Consider the following 19,896-nt stretch of genomic DNA (forward strand, 5'->3'; position numbering starts at 1 on the left):
CAAACTATGTGATATTGAGATTTCTAGGGCTAATTCAAATGTAACAGACAATGTTGAAGATTGCAAAGGAATAGCATGAGCTGTCAGAATTTTGATGGGTGTTGCCTTCATTAGGTAGTAATGCCTCACAGTAGGAATTTGAGAAACTTGTCTTCTTGGTTACATAAACTATTTCAGCTATTCTTTCATATTTACATAGATGAATTTTTGCATATATACGTAAAATATTCCTGTGTGTAGCTGTGAACGCTTATATAGATGCACACACACAGAGATGATGAAATTCTTGGTTTGGGTACAAGGAGAATGTGAAATACTGGGTTTTTCAGTCAGTGTGCAGTGTCTGACACCCCCCAAGCCTGCCCTGCTGTGGAAGTTTTACATCGTCTGAGTTCTGTTAACTTACAAGCCACATGCTTTATTTCAGATCTGTGTACTTACAAATACATGCGTAGATAAACATAATTTATTGTTGCAAAAGAGATTTGAGAAAACAGGGACATTTACCACTCCATCCTTAGCAAGCAGCTGACCTTGCCTTCTGCCTGGCTCCAGAAAAGCAAAGCCATCCTCAGCCTGACTTAAAGGAGCAGCAAATGTTGACTCTGACAAAAAGATTTTACTTAGCTGATTTTTGGGGTGTCTTTTTTGGTTTGTTTGTTTTGTTGAAATTTCTTTTAGTGGCAATATGAAAGCTGGTACATTATTTTTTAAAAATAACTATATTCTACGGGATATATTGTAAAATAAGGTTACCTACATAATAAAACTGCCATTGGCTGTACACCAGAATGCTGAACGGTATGTGATTTCAATTTCCAATGCAAGTGTTTTTCCTTTCTGAAAGGAACTTGTAGAATACTACAAGCACCACTCTCTCAGAGAAGGTTTTCGAAGTTTGGATACTACTCTTCAATTTCCATACAAAGAATCTGAAAACTCAGTGGGACAGAGGACCAACAGAACAGGTGGAAATGGTGAGGATTATACATTTTTGTCTATTACTTTCTGTCATATATATGTGTGGGTGTGTATATATATATATATATTTTAAAAGAACAAGGTACTTGGAGCATCTTCATCTTCCATTTTTGACATATAACCAATTACTATGGCAATGCTTTAAGCTAGGATTTTTTGAAGCTAAGCAGATTCAGATCTGCCAGGAAATTTATAAACATGTCTAGCAAGCTTGTCTTGCTGCCAAACTTAAAATCTCCCCAATATTCAAAAAGTCTATTAGACATGCTGGTTTCTTGCCTAGTTTCTTCAGAAATTTGCATATGTGCAGCTACAAGTGTTAATATCTGTGACAATTTCTAATCCTTAAAATGGGATTTAAATAAATCAGTCTTGTAGCATAGCCTTATGAAGTAGCATCTCAGTAATACCAAATAATTGTATAAAAATTAGATTTACTGTATCATAATTATTCTTATGCGTGTTTTTTAACATTGCATGCTTATTAGAGTTCCCTTACTAAGCTTCTGAAAGTTAATGAACTACTGTGCAAGGTAAATAGCAGTTAAAAGTTGTGAAGTTTAGAGATAACTTGGGAAGGCTTGCAATGCATATACTGTCCTTTATTTAAGCTATTACAATTTAAGTGGAAGTTAGCATGATTTTTAGGACATGGACAGGTTCAATGTTAATGATAAAACCTACCACATGGCTGGCCTCTAGAAAATATATAATGTTTCTGTCAAAGAGCAAATATTAGATTTGCTTTCTGCAGTCATTGGCTGCAGAACATTTGTAGTGTTACATTACAGAACTGTAGCATTTCAGAACATTTGTACTGTAACAGATAATAAGAGGAAAATAAAAATTAATGGTGATTTTAACTATATGAAGACTGCTGTAAAAGCCCAAAAAGCCCAGTCTGGTCTTTGTGATGATGGTGGTGGCTTTGTTACTTTCATTTGCTGTGTTTGTGAGCTTTTGTTTACTTGCTTGCCTCTGTTTCATAACATTTCTGTAACTTTGGAGGCTTTCTTCCTCTCCTAGTTAAAGTGAAGATAATTTAGGACAAATGAATGTGAGAAACCAGTGTGTCTCTGGCATTTCATTTACTGTCTCTACCTCCAAATTCATCTTCTTTCCATTTCTGTTCTCCTTCACTGCTTCCCAGGACTTCTGTCACTTGTCTCCTCTCTGTGGTGTTCATGTCCAAGCTTGGTGAATTTCTCTGCCCTGTCCTTTTGTCTCCCTTTATTTAGCTCATGGTCTCCCTGTGCATCTCACTTGATTTACTTTGCATTTTTTTGAGTTATTACTGACTGTGAGCAGAACCAGATTGTTTCCTGTTTTTTCCTTAGGCCAGTTAGAATGTATCTCACTTAGAATGCATCCATACTGTCCAACTTCTTAGTCCGCAAGAACTCAATCCTTTCCTGCTTTACAGGACACAAGATTTATGGTACATCCTCATTAACTTCAGTCATCATACAAAAGAAAACATCTTCTTTTACAATAGTTTTTAGGCAGTATGTGGGAGAGCAAGAGAAATGACTGCTCTCATTTTAGTCCAGGGGATGAGGAAAGGCATCGCTGCTACAGTAACTATCAGCCCTTTGATGCTACAAACTGTGCTGGTGGAAACTGCAGGTTTTGTCTTAGACCAAACTGACCTGAAAAGCCTTTCAATTCCCAAACTCCTCATGTAAAATCTAATAGATTTCCATAATTCTACTGCTTTGTCTAGCTTGACTCTGAATGACACTTCCTTTAATGGATTGGACAGTAAAGTGTGTCCCCATGAGTGTGGTGATTTATTTGTTGGGTTTTTTTCTTGTTTTGTTTGTTTAATCAAGATGTCCATGATTATCAGTCCATCTGTGGGTCACTCTTCTTGGTTTTTAAGCTGTCTTGTTCATTTATCAAGCTGAATTTAAGAAAAGCCTTGTATTTAGGCAGTGTGAGCCCTGCTGGGCTGAATGTAGAAAGAATTTGGGAAACTTGAGGCTGCGGTTTTAGTAGAGGAAGCAAATAAGTCATTAGTGGGGCAGCAGTTGGACATGGAGTTTACTCACAGCCCTCAGTGAGGACCACCATACAGCTGATTTTTTTTACCTCTTCCCACATAATCCAAGTGCAGGAAAAACAGTTGCTGGAAGGAAGCCAGACAAAGTAGGTGAAGAGAGAGGGGCACTTCTCCATATTTTTTCAATTTTGCAGCTACTCAGCACGGGGCTGAAGCTAGTGAATTCAATGGGCTTTGACAGTCTGAAGCTAATTTAAAGAAGGATTTGGGTTTAACGTAGTATTTTTCTCTATATTATTCACATATCTGGATTTTTTAATGAAGCCATCTTTTGAAAAGACATCAACTTTTTTTTCAAAACAGCAGATCTTTAGGATATATAACTGACAGAATAAATGGAAAAGTATTTCTAAGAAACATTAGTTGAACCACTGCAGACTTTGACAGAGTTTTATCATTTTCTGCTGCCAAGGTCTTTGAGCTGCTGTGAAATTGGATGGCAATACTGAATTGACTTTACTTCCCAGAAAAGAGTGAGAAAGACGTATGATAATTTTTTTGGTATTTGTTATGTTTTCATTTAGCCATATAGAAAAAGAAAAACAATTGGTATTTAATTTAACTTGTAATTTGTAATATGAATCATAATAAGTCACCTTGTAACTTCTTGAATTTTCAGGGAATTTAATTCTTGCTTCAGCATCTACTTGATTTTTAGAATAATTTTTTAGAATAAAAATCTTAGTGGGATAGTTATTTTGCCTTTCCAGTTTTTGGCTTCCCACTTGGGTTAGAACTTTGCTTTTCAGTCTCCTTGTTTTGCAGAAGTCACCTGTGTTGTTCTCATATTCATTGTACACTTCTTTTAATGTGGTTGTAAAAGCTGTCAGATATTTACTTCTGTCAATATAAAACTTCAAGTTAATTGGGAAGATTTTTTGGGAAATAGTATATTCTTTCTTCTTAGTTTTTCAGTCTTAGGCTTTTCTAGACACACACAGTATGATGAAGTTTTGTTTTGCTACACAGAAAAATACTAATTTTTACATTAGATTACAGGAATGATCAACCACTTAATGAAATAAAGGCAAAAAGGGAAGAAAAGTGGACATTACTCTGTGGAGTAGAATAATGGCACTTTATTCTGATTTGCTGATGCAGAGCACAGTCATATGGAGAAATTTGAATCTTTATGAAATTTAGATTTTAAAGTAACCTAAATCATGAAGCTAAGTCCTACCTGAGTGATATTTCTCTTTCAGTTATCTAGGAGTAGGTATATTAACTAGTTATGACATCTTACTTATGCTTAATGCATTAACTGCCTACTAATGCTTAATGCACTGTGTAAAGGTATTTGTTAGTAAAGTAAAACAAAGCAATATCATCCCAGCCCTTAGGGAATCAAAAGAATTCAGCCTTTCTGCTTAGAAGCCAACATCAACACCCTGTCATCAAAACAGATCAGTTATCTGTAGAAATCTAGTAGGATTTCCTTGCCCACATAGGTTTACTTGTCCAGAATCTGACATATGAAACCAAACCTCCAGCTATATCGGAGAGAACAATGGGGTTAAGTCTGCTCACTTAAGGACCAACCACCCCCCTGCAGCACCTAGCCTGGGTGTGTTCCTGTGGGCTGCTGTTCCACTCTGCCATTGTGCTTCTGGAGAAATAAAGGCAGGTGTTTGCCTCTAAGACTAGGCACTGCTTTTCAGTCAAGTGGCCCTCTTGGTTTGTGTAGCATGATTCCCCACAGAGCTGTTACTTGGGGTTACTGTCTTGAGTATAAAGGAGCCCCTCATGCATCCCACATAGTCCATTCAGTGTTAGAGGTGGAGAAAGCATCACTGGGAAGGATCAGAAGTTTCCAGAGTGTAAGAGGCCCTGGAGCATGGTTTTCTTGTCTCATGAGACTCTAACCTAAATGCCATTGGTTTGTCTTGTGGGATTTTTAAAAAATTTCTAAACCCAAGGTTTATCAATGTTAAAATACAGTATCACTTCTGTTTATTTTATTAATGCTTGTAGTTCCCTTGTCACAAACGTATCTATTGTCATCCAGGTAAGATGCAGAAAACTGTACCATTACCTCGCCATGGATTCTTGCATGAAATCATTCTAGTCCTCATTCCTGCCAGTACCATTTTGAAGCAAAATTACTGTGTTTCATGTGTAGTCAGAAAAATACATTCAGAGAAGTAGCTGTAAGTGATAAATATAACCCTGCTACTTTTTGAAGGAAAATTCTTGTTCAGTAATTACAGATATTATTAGCTATAATTTAGAGGCTGCATTATCATTTATCCAGTTGAGATGGATGTACCTTTCCAAATCACAGCTGGGAGCAAAGATCCCAACTTCATTAGACATGCACACTATACATCTTTATTGCCTCTTCAGAAGAGGGACAAAATGTGAGAACTGTAGTTTCACTTGAAGCAATTCTAGTTAATTTCATCTAATCTTTGCATTTAAAAGTATATTGCCCCTAGTTTTGTTGATAACAGAGCAAGATCACCTGTGGCTTTCACCCAGGGAAGCTGCTGTAGGGGCTTAGGGTGATGTGCTGGTTCTGCCTAGGCCAAGCTTGTTCTGCTTGCTCAAGGGGCTTTTTGCAAGTCAGGGAAACTACAAATATGAGCAGCAGTGTTTGGGCCTTAGAGGATGTAATTTAGCTGTGAAATTCCTATTGATGTTAATGATTCACAGGGCAGAATGCATACTTCTTTTCCATGCCATAGTTTGGAGTTGACTGCAGGTCAACTTAGACTATATCCTAATTAGGGGCATGTGATTAGTGTTGCTGGGCTTAAGAGGATTTATGTATGCATGAGTTCCTGCTTTTGTAATGGTAAGAGGTGGGGCACACAAAGAATTAAAAAAAACTTTTGTTAAACCTGAAAATATTTGCAAGAGGCTGCAGTTACAATTTACTTCTCTGAAACCCTAAATGGGTGACTTCTTCCTACTTTACTCTTTGAAAAATGCAATTGTTAAAAATTAAATCATAGATCCAAATTTTCTAGTTATTACAGTTAATTTCCTTGCAGACATCCTTAGTAGGGAACCTTAGTTTCCGTATTATCAATGAATTATATAGTTAAAAAACTATTATTTAACTCTTATGCCAATATTTCAATGTTCTTTTGCTTTTCTCTTTTTCTCTTTTTTTTTCCTCTAAGCCCCTTCTTTGTTCTGTGGGTTTTCTTTTGTAACTCCTCCAGACTACAGCTTTGTTCCCCCTTCCTCCACTCCTTTCTGGTCAGGTACTGCTTTACTGCTTTTATATTTCTTCTAAATTTGCTTCTGTTGTTTCTGTGTGTGCAGCAAGTGAGGGAAGGGACGAATCTAATACTTCAGCTCTTCTCTAACTCCAAAAATGGAGTTATTACTTGTTTTTCTTGGAATGTAACAAAAATAAAACTTAAACTTTTGAGATATTACTGCTTATTGCAGTAAGCAGTTTGAATAGGAGTTGCAAAGCTCAATAGTTGCAGCAGATTCAAGACCACTTGACTGTTAATTTGCTATGCAGTTGACATCTATGAGCTATATATTTTTAATGTATTTGTTCAAATGCACAAACATGGAAATCTCACTGCTTGTTGGTAAATAATACATTCGTCCCATCCCTGCAGCAAACCATACTGCAGTAGCATCTTAGAATACAGTAGTTTTTTTTTGTAAAGAATGCTTTCTTTAAATTCTGCATTAACATTGTTAATTAATTTTGCCCATCTGTTTTCTAAATATGGTTTTCTTTATTTCCATTTAACCATCTCTGGCTTTAATAGATGCAATCATTTCAAACCAAGAGGCTGCATAGAAATTCTAAAAGTAGTACTACTGGTAGCCTCAGTCCGTGCATCAGTATGGGGATGACTTGCTCTGATCTCTAAGATCTGGTCTGCAAAGAGGTGAACTGCACCACTGGACAATTTAAGAAGAATTTTGCCAGTAGAAGGTGAATGCCTTTGAGGAGCACATGGAAGGAGCTGCTGATGTGGAGAATGCAGCACTTGCTCACGTTACACTGGCCTGCCTTTGTGTACAGGGGTGGAGGAGACTGCCTGGGGTGTGCAGAGCAGGACTGGGACTGGCTTTTGCTCTAGGGAAGGGAGGTGTCCAGCACAAATGCAGATGGAGTCATCAAGATCTCCTTGGGCAGTATGTTTTACACCTGCCCCACAGAGATTGTCCAGATTAATTAGTGGTCTGAGAAGGATTCTTGGGGCTTTCCACAGTTTCCTGAGGGGAAAAGGACGTAGGTGGCAGCTCAGTAGGAGAATGGTTACTGAGCTTACTTGTGCTGAGAGCATCTCTGGTGACCCCTCCCTTGATTCACCCCAGGGATTTCAATCTCCATGTCTTTGACTTCACTTGGAAGTTTTGCCTCTCAGTTGTTTCTTCCATTTCTATGCCCTTACATATAGATATTATAGGTATTTTTGGGGCAAATACTTCCTTTCAGTAGTCACAACAATGAGTGAGAATCCAAGCTAGAAGGTGCCCTTCCAGTTGACATTTGCTTTTATGAAGGGACACATCTGTAGAAAGCCATTTTGGTGTAGCTGTTTGCCCTGTGGTGATGACGCTCAGCTGGACTCCCTGAAGCACTCACCTGATCTGAAACAACATGAAGGAGTTAAGTTTAACTCTTTGCTCAAGGTAAATACTGTGAGCTTTTGTCCTTTTGGGCAGGGATAGGAGAGGACATCTTGCATTCAACTGCCCAGTAGCTGACTGTAAATTCCATTCTTACTGAAACTGGTATCTGTTCCATGAGAATAAAATTGTGAAGTGGCCTACAGTGATAGCACAGCAAACAAGACTCAGTTACATTAACCCTATCACACATTCTCATATATTCCCATAATGTGTTTTCAACAAGTTATAATGAAGTTCCTTTTTTTATATGAAAAACTGCTGTATGAGAAAATTCATTAATAACTATAATAATAGGTATCAATTAAATGTCTTGCATATCCCAATATGCCAGTTTAAGTATTTCATTACATAAGTACAAAATTTTAAAGGAAAATATTGATCTGCAGTGCTTAATGAAGCATATTCTGAGTGCTAAGCTGCATTGCTTCATATCTTTGTAGTAAGCCTTCTTTTTAAAAACGGCCCAATAATTTGCCTACATTAAAAGACTAAATACTTATTTAATGATATTATATTACAAGTGTTTTTTTTCAAAAGTATCTTCAGAGCTGGCTTAGTTCTGCTGATCTGGAAGCTGGTAACACAGGAGAATGTTAAGCTGACTGCTGAGCACTACTGAAGGTGCTGCCTGTGCCTGGATAAGAGCACTGAGTTTTGGTGAAACAGTAAATGTACAAGTAAATGTACGTGGCTTCAAGGAGCATGGAAACTAATACACAGGAGCAACCCTCAGGGCAGTGGCTGCAGATTTATGAGGAGGCCAGAGCACAAGGAGAGAGAAACAACTTCTCTCAGCTTTAATAATACTACATTGACCTTCATGGAATTCAAGCATGTGAGCTAGACCAGCCTGCTGTGATCACAGGGAACCTCTGTTGTTTGCACCCCAGATGCATCATCAGTGGCTCAAACTAGTATTAAAATTCATTTGCAGCACATCTATTTCACTGTTAATGTCCAACATACTCCAGTGTAAATCAAAGCTGATTATAGTTCCTCTAGTCATCATTTTCTGTTTGCAGAAGGAAGGGCTGGATTAAGTAAAAGCATATTTTTCTCATTCACATATGCACTTTTTATTCACCTCCTTTGGATTTCTTACTCTATTTCTAATTAGTTCTCTGAGTATCTCCCTTCTATTACACAAGGTTTATTTATTACTGCTTTTTAACAGCTTATTTGCCTTTTTAACACTTTCTCTTTCCCTTCCCCCTCCCTTTAATTTCTCATTCACGTTCATCCACCTGTTGGGCCCTTTCTTTCCATCGATCTATGCTGTTAATCCCATTCTCTCTGTGTTTTTCCTGTAGCTATCCTCTTTCTGTCCTTCACTCAGTGTTCCTTCTCTTTCCCATCTGTCCAAGTGTCTTTCCATGTGTTGTCTTCCCTCAAGTTTTATTTATCCTGGGACAGCACTAATTGGGAATTCAGGGCTGATAGTCTCCATTCAAGATGTTTTTGTGATTGTGTCAGCAGAGAGATATGGTTAATATTTTTTTCCAAAATTAGTACTGTCATTTTCCTGTATTCCATCACTCATCTGGCTTCCTTTTATATATTTCCTATCAAGAGCTTCACTTTTATTTGAAAATATGGATCTTGGATTCTAAATTAATCTAAATTCTGCTGCTTTCTGCCTCAAGACTTTTGAAGATATATGGTTTTGATTTCTCTTGCTTCTTTCTCCTTTTCCTCTCTGCTTTGTGACTTGAAAAAGAGCTAGAAGTCCTTTCTCCCAGATGTGCTCCTCTTTCTTCTCTATCCTAATTTTCCTTGCTATTTTCCATCTTTATTATTCCTCCATGCATTTATTCCCTTCTTAGTTACTTTCTTCCCCATTTCCCCAACTTCGTTCATCTTTGCTTCCTGTAATTTTTCCTTGCCCCTTTATCTTCTTTCTGGAATCTGAAATTATACCCTGCTCCCCAGAATCACTCCTTGCATCCTGCAATGCAAATCCATCAGTGATATTGCTGCACACCTGTGAATGCTTACTGACCCTCCAATCAATAACTGCTTTTCTTTTTTCTTTCTCCAAAACAATTACTGCCCATGATGTCCTCTTTCCCTGTAAAATTGATTACTGCAATGCTGATAAAGTATAGGACATTACATTCATGTCAGGATCTAAACAAGTAGCATCTGCATCTGACTGGCTAAGAGGGGGGGAAAAAAGCATGTTTGAGCTTTGATGTGCTTAATATATCACCTAGATTTTTGCAACATCAATAGAAGCAATAAATTGAGAGGCTGATTCTCTGTTATATGGCATCTTTTATTTTAAATGTCTGATAAATGTACTCTACACAAGCAGTCAGAAGTGTTGGGCTAAACTTTAGTGATGTGATATAAACTGGACATTATACACTGGGCATTATCTGTTATCAAAACTGTTTATAGGCATTGTATTTCTGTGATATATCTAATCTTTTAAATGTAGCATTCCTTGTTAGTTTAAAATAAATTAACTGTATTTTCTTTTTAAGCTCAAAGTACTTGAACATATTATGATTTTCAGATATTTAATACTGTTATGTATCTATGATCCGGTGGACTCAGAAGAAAATTAAACACAACCATAACTTGTATTTAATTTTCTTCTGACTCCACTGGATCATAGATACATAATACACTGTTATAATACATAATAAACTGTTAGGGTTTCTCAGCTCATCTGCTGTGTTTTGGGTTCTTGATTTAAATTAAAGGCAACTAGATATGAATTCATAGTATTACATTGTATGAGGGCTCCACTAAACTAGAATCTTAAAGGCATTTCCTAATGAAGATTGGGCATTTCTAAGAAATGTGAAAGGGTTCTGAGGACAGAGATGATTCTATGTACATTGTATCAAGTCATCCATCATGATCATATGAATTCTTCTGAGGTCTTTTCAAAGGAAGCTTACCTGTGCTCCTGAACTCCTCTTACAGTGATTTACATAGGAAAACAGTGGCATTAATGGGAAAAAAGGCTGAAAAATGCCTTGGCCAAATAGTCCAACTACAAAATGCCATGGAGTAGTAGATGTTATTTCTAAAATACTCAAGTCAAAGGTCTTTTATCTGTTAGGCCATGCCTACTCTCCTTTCATTGTCTTCACGCTGGAGTCGTTGAGAATTTCTTTTACAAGTTTGGACATTCTACATCAGTGTTGGAAACAATTTCCTATAAACTATTTGGAGAAAGGATGGCTTTTGAAGTGAGGCTTTTTGTACCTTTGCTTTTTAAAAATTCTTAACAGCTTTTTATTATTTAAAATGTGTGGGCTTTACATTGGCAAAATTCTTCTATATTGATGTACCTTAAAACTTTAAAGTGTTAATTTCACTGAACCCTAATTTTATAGAAAAATTAAATGGTGATTTGCAGAACAAACTCCTGAAAATAACAGATTTACATGTCAATATTAATGCAGGTTGTGACAAATGATCTGTGGAAATTTCCTGTAGGAAGTCTGTAACTTTTTTGCTCATGCTTTCAGTTTTAAGTGTATTAATATTTAACTTGGGAGTTGTTTTTTGAAAGAACAGCATCTTATTCTGTTTGTTTTGCTTCATTAGAGGTCTAAAGTTAAATCAACTGTAAATGCTAATAATTCTTTTGGAAAGAAATTAGTGACCTGTAAAATATGTTGATTTATATAACTGGCAGCAAATTTTATTATGAAGCACAAGAATAAAATAATTGCAAATGTATTTAACAATCTCAGGGTGGGGAATATTTTATTTATGGCTCATCTAGTTTGATTTTTCTTCTAAAAATAAAGAGGACTATTCAAAAAATGAGAAAAAAATCCCTTCAACTTTTACACCATTCACCCATATTTAAATATTCTTGATCTTTGTAGTGCAGATGCTTTGCTTAAAATGAATGCCAGTTGTATGTAGCTGTTGAATCCTTGTTCTATATTTTACAGTATTTCAATTTACAGTAGTTTGGTAGCCTTCATTTCGCCAACCTTAATAAAGCACCATCTGCTTCCTTCCAGTGCTGAGCCCGAAGGTGATCGGCATTGCCATAGCCAGGTATGACTTCTGTGCACGGGACATGCGAGAACTGTCCTTGCTGAAAGGGGACGTTGTCAAAATTTATACCAAGATGAGTGCAAATGGCTGGTGGAGAGGTGAAGTAAATGGAAGGGTAAGACTATTTTTTTCCCCTGTGTTTCTTTCTGCCTTCACTGACAGCGATTTTGTTAAAAAAAAAAAAAAAAAAAAAAAAGCGTGTTCCTACATTGTGTATTTAAATTCAAAAGATGGAACATGTTCTCATCTTTGTTTCATAGGAGTGAGGCAGAACTCTTGCCAGGAAGCTTTCCCAGCATCTAAATTATTGGTTATTTAATGTGACCTGCCAGGCTGAATATTTGGGCATGGTTATACGGTTGGAAAGTAACCAGGATTAATAGCACTGTTACAGTTGACCTTTCTTGAACTGTTTTGCACCAGGAGTCAGGTTCTTGGTGCTGTGGAACTCTCTTTAGCACTTTACCACAGAATGATTTCCCACCTCTTTCTGCCAGAATACAAGGCAATGGAATCAACCACCTTTTTATAGAAGGCTGCTGCTTTGATCTCTGTGAATGTGGCCCAGATGAAGTGACATATTTAGCAGGGATTTTTATGAACTCACTTTACACCCTGCTCTGAGACTTGGAAGTGAAGTTTCAGTTTTGACCTATCAAGGATTTACTGTTTCAGTCTTAGTTTACTGCCTTATAATGCAGATTAGTCAGAAGCATTTGAGACTGCTGTTTCCATGTTTAAAGTGCTGAGATGCAGGGTCAAGGAATGTGAGGTGGAAGAATGTAAATTGTCGGGAAGCTGGAAATGATACTTGCAAGTGCAGTTGAAGTGAATGTCCAGACTTCCTGCTTTATGCAATTTGGAGAATCTCTTTTATTGTGTACATGAACTTGGTTATGTTAAAGTTAAATGGTTAAATCTTACTAAATAGTCAATTAGACCAGAAGAAATAGGGAAGCAGAAGAAATACCCATTGTGCTATATGCATTTTATATGAGAAGAAAGCTGAACAACTCATTGTAATGCAGCTGCCCACATTCTAACACATGCCCTGTTACATGCCAGCATTCCTTGGTTACTTTCATAGTCTGGACTTGACATTATAAACTCACTTCTGGAGATATTTTGGCAAGGTAGTCTAAAAATTTCTGCAGTCACTCCTTCTAGCTGCGCTCTAGGTTTGGTTTTGAGTTCTCTCATGAATGTTAAATTGACTTTAGGAATAAAGAAGTCTGAAGAAACCTAAAGCAAATACATAAAACAAGAAATATATGATATTGCATCACACTGTGTCTTACATAAACCTTATTTGGCACACCATTAATTTCAGAATGTAGATAACTGTGTAACTGTTGAAGTATAGGACACTAGACTCTGCTGTCTAATTGTCTTGTGTGTAACACCTGTTTTGGTGGCAGTGGAATTCAACTCCATGTAAAGCAATCAAATCAGTCAATGCTTCCTTTATAAGAGGATTCCCTGGACCTGACTGGAGCCAGTTAATAGTTTAACTTCTAATTCAAAAAATAGTCAAATTCAAAGAATATCTTGCCTGTAGTAAAACTGCTTCCACTCTTGGCATTTTCTGAACTTTTAGACTTCCAATCTGGGCAAATGTGTTTTAGATTTTTTGGGGGAGGAAGTGATATAGAGGGTGTTGGTCTTCAAATTGTCCTATCTGCAAGTTATTCTTTTATTAAGGAATAAAAATAATTTTTTTTACCCTGTGTCAGGTCACCCAAGTTTATCTTTGTAATCTTTTTAATATATTTACTGAACAGCCCTATCCTTATTGTGCCTAGCTCAGCCATTAAACAAAACCCTTGTGCATCTCATGTATTGTTTTGTTCTGCTTTTCCCCTTTTTAGGTGGGCTGGTTTCCATCAACTTATGTTGAAGAGGACGAATGAATTAAAAACTATCCTCTGCTGACCAGCAGTTTCAGGGATTGTAAAAATTTATATCTTCAATGTGTTATTGGTCTTGTTAAGTATGTAAACAGCAACATTTTTGCCTCTCTGAACCTTCCAGTCTTAATGTTGGGATTTATACAGAAGTTTGGGCTGACAGATTACCTTCCCTAGAGCTGTGCAAAAAACAAGCTGCCAGTTTGCCATCACTGGGGATCAGTACAAAGCCCAACCCTCACTTCCCAGAAGAGCTCTGGAAAACAAAATTCTTTGTTCCTTTTCATTTCACCCTGTACTACACCATGAGTACTAGCAATGGCTGAATATCTAACGTTTCTCTTCTAGCTAACATCTGTGATGGTACAAGGAGATGAAGGCTTATTTTTTCTTATCACTGCATGCAGAAAACAGATTTCAATCATTCCAGTGGGCATAAAGTATAGTCAGTAGACCTGTCTTGAGACATCAAACTACTTTACTTATCAACTTGCAAAACATTTTACACTCACAAAAACATTCTGAAGGAAATATGTAGTAAATATGAGTAGCATTCATGCATATGTAATTACTTAACTGGCTACTTTGAGGTCGTGCCTAGATCTTCTAACAATCTGTTTAAAGACATTCTAAAAAGGTGTAGTGATATGGTATTGCTTTAAAAAACATTCACAGAGTGGAATTTTGTGATCCTTTTATTGTCCTCTCAAGCCTTTTTATGTGAGGTTTTTTCATTTAAGCAGCTGACAATAAAAGTGCAACTAGGGGATAGTCATGACAAGATGAGTTGAAAGTTTTCTGCAATAACATTAAATAAATATTGCAGACCTATTCTGAAGCAGGAAATACTAATGCAAGATGATGTCATTTCTCAAGAACAAAAGTGTTTATCTTAACCTCTTGATTGATTTGGGTGAGCTTTGATGCTTTCAACTTAGTACTGTCTTTTCCTAGTTATACAGGAGTTTCTATCACCTTTTATGAATGAAATGGAACTTGCAAACTTCTTTCTGCCCTTTCCTTTCTTTTTGCCTGGGATGTTAATGGCAGTTCAATGCTGTCTTGTTGCAGTCTTCTCAACATCCCCAAATGTGTCTAGGTTAGGCAGCATGAAAGATCAGGCCTTGTAAAGTGGTGTCCACTGCTTGGTGAGGCAGTGTTAACTGTAATTATGAAGAGGTAGAAATGTAGTTACAAGCTAAAATAAATGTGGATGATGTCTTCAGATATGCAGTTCTAAATATTTAAGTAATGTCACTTGAAAGCTTGAAAGAAAATCAAGCTCTAAAATGAAGTTAATTCATCCTGTTCCACATCCTCTCTTTTGCTTTTTGCCTGTTCTCTTTTTCTGTTGGCATCTTAAATTTAGTGTGCACTGACACTGCACGATTTAACCCTGCAGTGCTTTCCCAGTCTACAAGCAACAAAATCTCCATTATTTGTCCACAGAGCAGAATCTGCTAGAAAATTTGGGTTTCTCTTTGGCTGCCCCCAGGATTCTTTGCTTCTTTCTGGCCTTTCCTGGCCATCAAGAAGAATCAAGCACAAGACAGAGTTCACAAAATCCTCCTCATATCTGCAATTGTCTTACCCAGCTGCCACACCTGGCAGGCAGTGCTGTGTGACCAGGGGAAAGAGAGGAGCTCCTGGTTAGAAACTTGAGAGATTCAGCCTTGCAGATGAAATTCTGCCAATGCTCTAACTTTTCAAGGATTTACCTCAAAATTATGTAAACTGTGATTGTGTTGAGTACATGACTTAATGGAGTAATTGAGAGCATTTGTAAATATGTAGATGATGCATAAAAATTTTGTAAATGATGTGTACAGCAGTGTAGGCTAGAATATAGTCTTTGATCATATTTTGCCATGCAGTTTGATTGTCTGTTGTGAGCTTAATCCTATATTCCTTAAGTAGACAAAGATGATTCTTTCCCAGTTTTGCCTACTTAAGGGGTAGAGGAATAGTCTCTAGGTCTGTGAAGTGTTTAGTGCTTTACTGTCATATAGTTCTGAGAAGAGGCAGTTAAATTCAGTACGAGTTGAAAAATATATCAGTCATTTTCAGCAGCTTGGCTTTAGAATAATTTTGAATATTCTCTCCATCCTAAACATGATGTAAAGCTTTTAAGCAATTCCTGAGTCCAGTAGTCATCCTTTGAGAAGAATGAAAGCCATAGGTAAACTTTACTTTTGTGGCGTAAATCTGCATATCATTGTCTGTGTTTAATGCCCTGTATTGATTGAGTTAATGCTGCATCTTAAACTATATTTTGAGTACCAAAGACTTCCTAAACATTCTGGAGCATCTCTTTCATGTGCTGCTTTTGCCTGTATGGAGTTGTTTTATGTCATGCAATAATGGAGTTACAGTACTTTAATTTGTACTATTTTGTAAATATGTTAAATATAATAAACTGGTTAATTTTTTTTGTTTAATAATGTGTCAAAATGTGTAGTTTGCTACTGTGAAGGTTGTGCTTCATTTGTCTCACCACCTTCTCATTGTGAGAAGTTGATAATGGTTTGTTTTGGTCTCCAAGATGTATATAATCCTTATGTAGTTGTAAAACTGAGTTATCAATGTAAGTGTAAGCTTTCCTTGAGAACTTTTTATTATCAGGATAATATGCCTTGTGCCACATCCAGGAAGGTCCTGAGGCTTTTGTTTTGTGTGCATTTTTTAAAAAATCATTATTATATTTTTAGCTATAGAGAATCAGTCATATACTATTGATTTTTGATACTTGTAGTTTTTTTGTTTGAAAATAAGTGTGCCTAAAAAGTTTAATGTGTAACTTGTCACAGCAACATCTTTTCTCTTCCATCTTCTTTTTTCTTTCTCTCTTGTGTGTGAATTAACATATGAATTCAGGCTGAATTGAGCTCAGGTCTGAAAATACAGTCTGTGTCTGATTTCATGGGCTGCTTGATAACCTTTCTGTGATGTAGCCCATTCATGTATTTTTTACAATGTAACGTTCATTATTCATGTGTTTATAAAAATATTTCTGGACAGGTGAATTAACTCAGCAAGGACAATGATGATTCAGTTGCAGTGGGTTTTTTTTGTGTCCCTTGCATTTTTCAGTAAGAGATTTTCTTGTGGAACTGCCCTTCTAACAGATAATTATTAAACCTAATGAGGCATTTACACATCTCTGCAGATGTAAGGCATAATTTTCCTGTCACCCGTGAACATATCACATAACAAAGAGTCACACCTAATGTGGGATGCAAAAATGTGTCCCAATTAAATGCTCTTGTTAACAGTATCACACTTGGTCACAGACATTCTCTCCTTCCCCTTGTATGTGAGAAGAGATGTGTCCTCTGATGGGTGAGAAATTGAGAAAGCACTGTAATTAGGGCATAAGAACCACTTGTAGCTGTGTTCTCAATAGTTTTTTTTCCATTGCAAGGCTTGGAAGCTTGAAAATCTCAGCTTGAAAAAAATCTATCTTGACAATGAAAATTCTGCCAACCGGGATTCCTTTCCCCTTTGCCTCACAGGCAAGCCTGAGGTGCTCCGTGAAGAAGAAGAAAAGGACAATTCTTGATATTTTAGCCATTTATAAAGGGGAGACAGAGGTACATCTAGAAGGAGGTGGTGCATGTTTATACAAAATACCCAGCTTCAGACCCAGGTTTTGTTCTGTTGACTTCAATGTTCAGTTAAAAAAAAATATTTGTTGCTATTAATTCTTGTCTCCTTGCTGAAAACTGGGCTGCTGAGAGCCTTGCATTACTATTTTGTCTGACATTCAAGTTGTTCTCTTCAGAGCACTGCTTATTTCATTTGAGTGGCAGAGGAAGCACTTCCTCCTCTCCATTTTATTGCTGAGCACAGTATTATATGGCAATGTATTATATGTATTTATTATATGGCAGAATATTTCTTTGGTTAGTTTGGGTCATCTACTTCTTTGTGTCCTCCAAACTTCTGTTCACTGGGGGGGTCATGGCACAGAGTTAGAAACAGAGCAAGCCTTGATGCAGTGCAATGCTGTCCACCAAGAGCTGAACCCTCAGTGAGTTGTCAGCACTGTTTTTGCTGCAGATGTAAAATGTGAGGCCAAAAGAGCTGGGATGCTCTGTGTGTGTGTGTAATGCTCATTCCTGTCCCAAGCTGCTACAAGAAGCAGGAGCCAAGCAGTGAAACATGCTGTGGGATTTCAGATCTTTCCTCCATGTCCACTCTGTGGAGGAGGGGTATTTTGGGTAATTAAGCTTCCTAAAGCTGTGAGATGAGATGTTAATCATTCCACTTTCTCACAAAATGCTGAAATGTATGATGCATATATAATTGGCAAAAAGAAATATAGAAAGGATTAAGCTTCAGAAATTGACTGTGGAAGGGTGATTCACTACATTATCTCAGCAACTTCCTTTTGAAGAACAAAGAGCCGTTTGTTTTTATAGCAAATGAAATCTGGGTTTCTAATTTAATTTATAATTCCTGATCTTCTGTAGTGTATTCTGCTCATTCATTATGAGGATCTCTGCTGCTTACATGACTGTGAAGTTAGATTTTATTTAATAAGCCTCCTGGAATATTTAAGTTATTGGTGATTTTTTTGGGTTCCAATTTTCTGCCTGATAAATCTGCTTTTTGGAAAATATGTGAGTTCATTAGAAAAGGTTGCAATCTGACCTTAAATAAATTTACAGGTACAAAAAATGGCAGTTTCAGATGTGGCTCTTTACCAAGGGGTATCAAGCTGGTTTGCTTCTTTCAGAGCTGATTTTTTTATATTGATAGTGTAATATGTGGCTTTGGGAAGGACAGAAATAGAGAAGACCAGAAAACAAGAAGTAAAAAGTTACCACACCATATGTGTTAAAAACAACCTGGTATGTGCTAACTTTTCTAAATGATTGCCCAACATATTGTGTCTTGATAGCATTGGATTTGAAACAGAAATTCTCTTATGTCACTGTGTGGGAAAACATTTGCCAAAGTGGTCCTAATCAAGGACTTTTGCAGTTGGTCTGGGTCTTACCAGGTAACTCTCTAAATCTGTTTTCAATTAGTTGTCTTTTTTTTCCCAAAGCAATTGAAAGGTCTCCTCAAGGAGATGCAGTATTATTTCTAGGACTGTAATTCTTACTTGTGCCTAAAGCTAATGGAAATATGTATAATTGAAGAAATCTTTTCTCTGGTAGTTTTACAATTAATGTCCTTATGGTCTGTAGCTATTAATCATGTGCAGTGTGCCAGGACTGCACCCTACTCAGTTACCTGGGTATGTACAAAGATCTTTTCTACTTCTTCTCCCTTCCCTGTTACAAAGTTCAGCTGAGGTGTGGTACAAGTCCCACAAGTATTAATACCATTTGAGTGGGGAGGAGAAAAATACAGGCAGATCATAAAAGCAGTCATGCCTGATTTTTATTTTTAATTTTTTATTGTTTGGGATTAATTTTTATTTAATTAATTTTTATTGTTTGGGAAAGGGCAGGATGGGACTTGTGTTAGCTTTTGTATTAACTGCTCTATTCCCAAGAACAATTCCAAATAGAGGATGTAATGGCAGTTTGAGAGATTTATGGTTTTTGCAGTTGTGTTTTAATGTAAGCATGTGCATTGGATCAGGTAACGATGGAATTAGATGATTAAGAGGCCAGCTGATCTCCAAATCAGTATGCTAGGAGATGGAAAATCAAACTCTAGAAATCAAAACGAAGTCTAGATTCAGCTTCTCAGTCTTTGCAATTTTGATTCATGCTTTAGGGGAACATACTTTTTTTTGTAAATTCTCCTGAATATGGGAATGCAGGTTTAGTCTTCCTGTTTCCAGAACTTGATTACAGCTAGTCAAATTTATACAGTAAGACCAGATGCACAAAATCTTTTTAATATCTTCTGGGACATGCTAGTAAACATTTTTTTATATATATCTACAGTTATACAAAAGATTGCTAAAGAAAATATTTGATCACAATTTTTTTTTATTTGCTACGCTGAAGAGCTACATGGCTTTAGAAAAAGCAAGTTTCCAAAAGCAATGGTTCCCAGCCTGCACATTCTTCCCTTTCAAGTCACTAATGGCCTCAGTGTGTCTCTAGGGAATTAAGATCCCATGCTCAGGGATGTCCTTTTCAAATGTACCCTTCCCCCCCAAAAATTGTTGACAAATCCTACTTGATTGTGTCTAGAATAAATTTAAAATATTTTGAGGTGATATCATGCAAGCATGGGCTGTGAGTGGACGAGAGGATTGGATCACCCAGACACTGATAAACTGGTAGTGTAGGGAAAAATAAGGAATTAAATATCCATAAAGTTTTACTTACAGGTGGGAAG

The 19,896-nt window shown here is 36.8% G+C and overlaps 1 protein-coding gene across 1 annotated transcript in view; it reads left to right on the top strand.

The window, feature by feature from the left end:
- VAV3 (vav guanine nucleotide exchange factor 3) overlaps positions 1 to 16,031 on the top strand; it is a 149,122-nt gene extending 133,091 nt beyond the window's left edge. The window contains exons 25-27 of the mRNA XM_053984649.1: positions 848 to 977; positions 11,647 to 11,798; positions 13,552 to 16,031. Of these exons, the coding sequence (XP_053840624.1) occupies positions 848 to 977; positions 11,647 to 11,798; positions 13,552 to 13,593 (324 nt within the window). The 3' untranslated portion in view covers positions 13,594 to 16,031. The remainder of the gene's footprint in view (positions 1 to 847; positions 978 to 11,646; positions 11,799 to 13,551) is intronic.
- Positions 16,032 to 19,896: the final 3,865 nt, after the last annotated feature.

Source organism: Vidua macroura, chromosome 9, assembly GCF_024509145.1.
Source record: "Vidua macroura isolate BioBank_ID:100142 chromosome 9, ASM2450914v1, whole genome shotgun sequence".
Taxonomy (NCBI): Eukaryota; Metazoa; Chordata; class Aves; order Passeriformes; family Viduidae; genus Vidua; species Vidua macroura.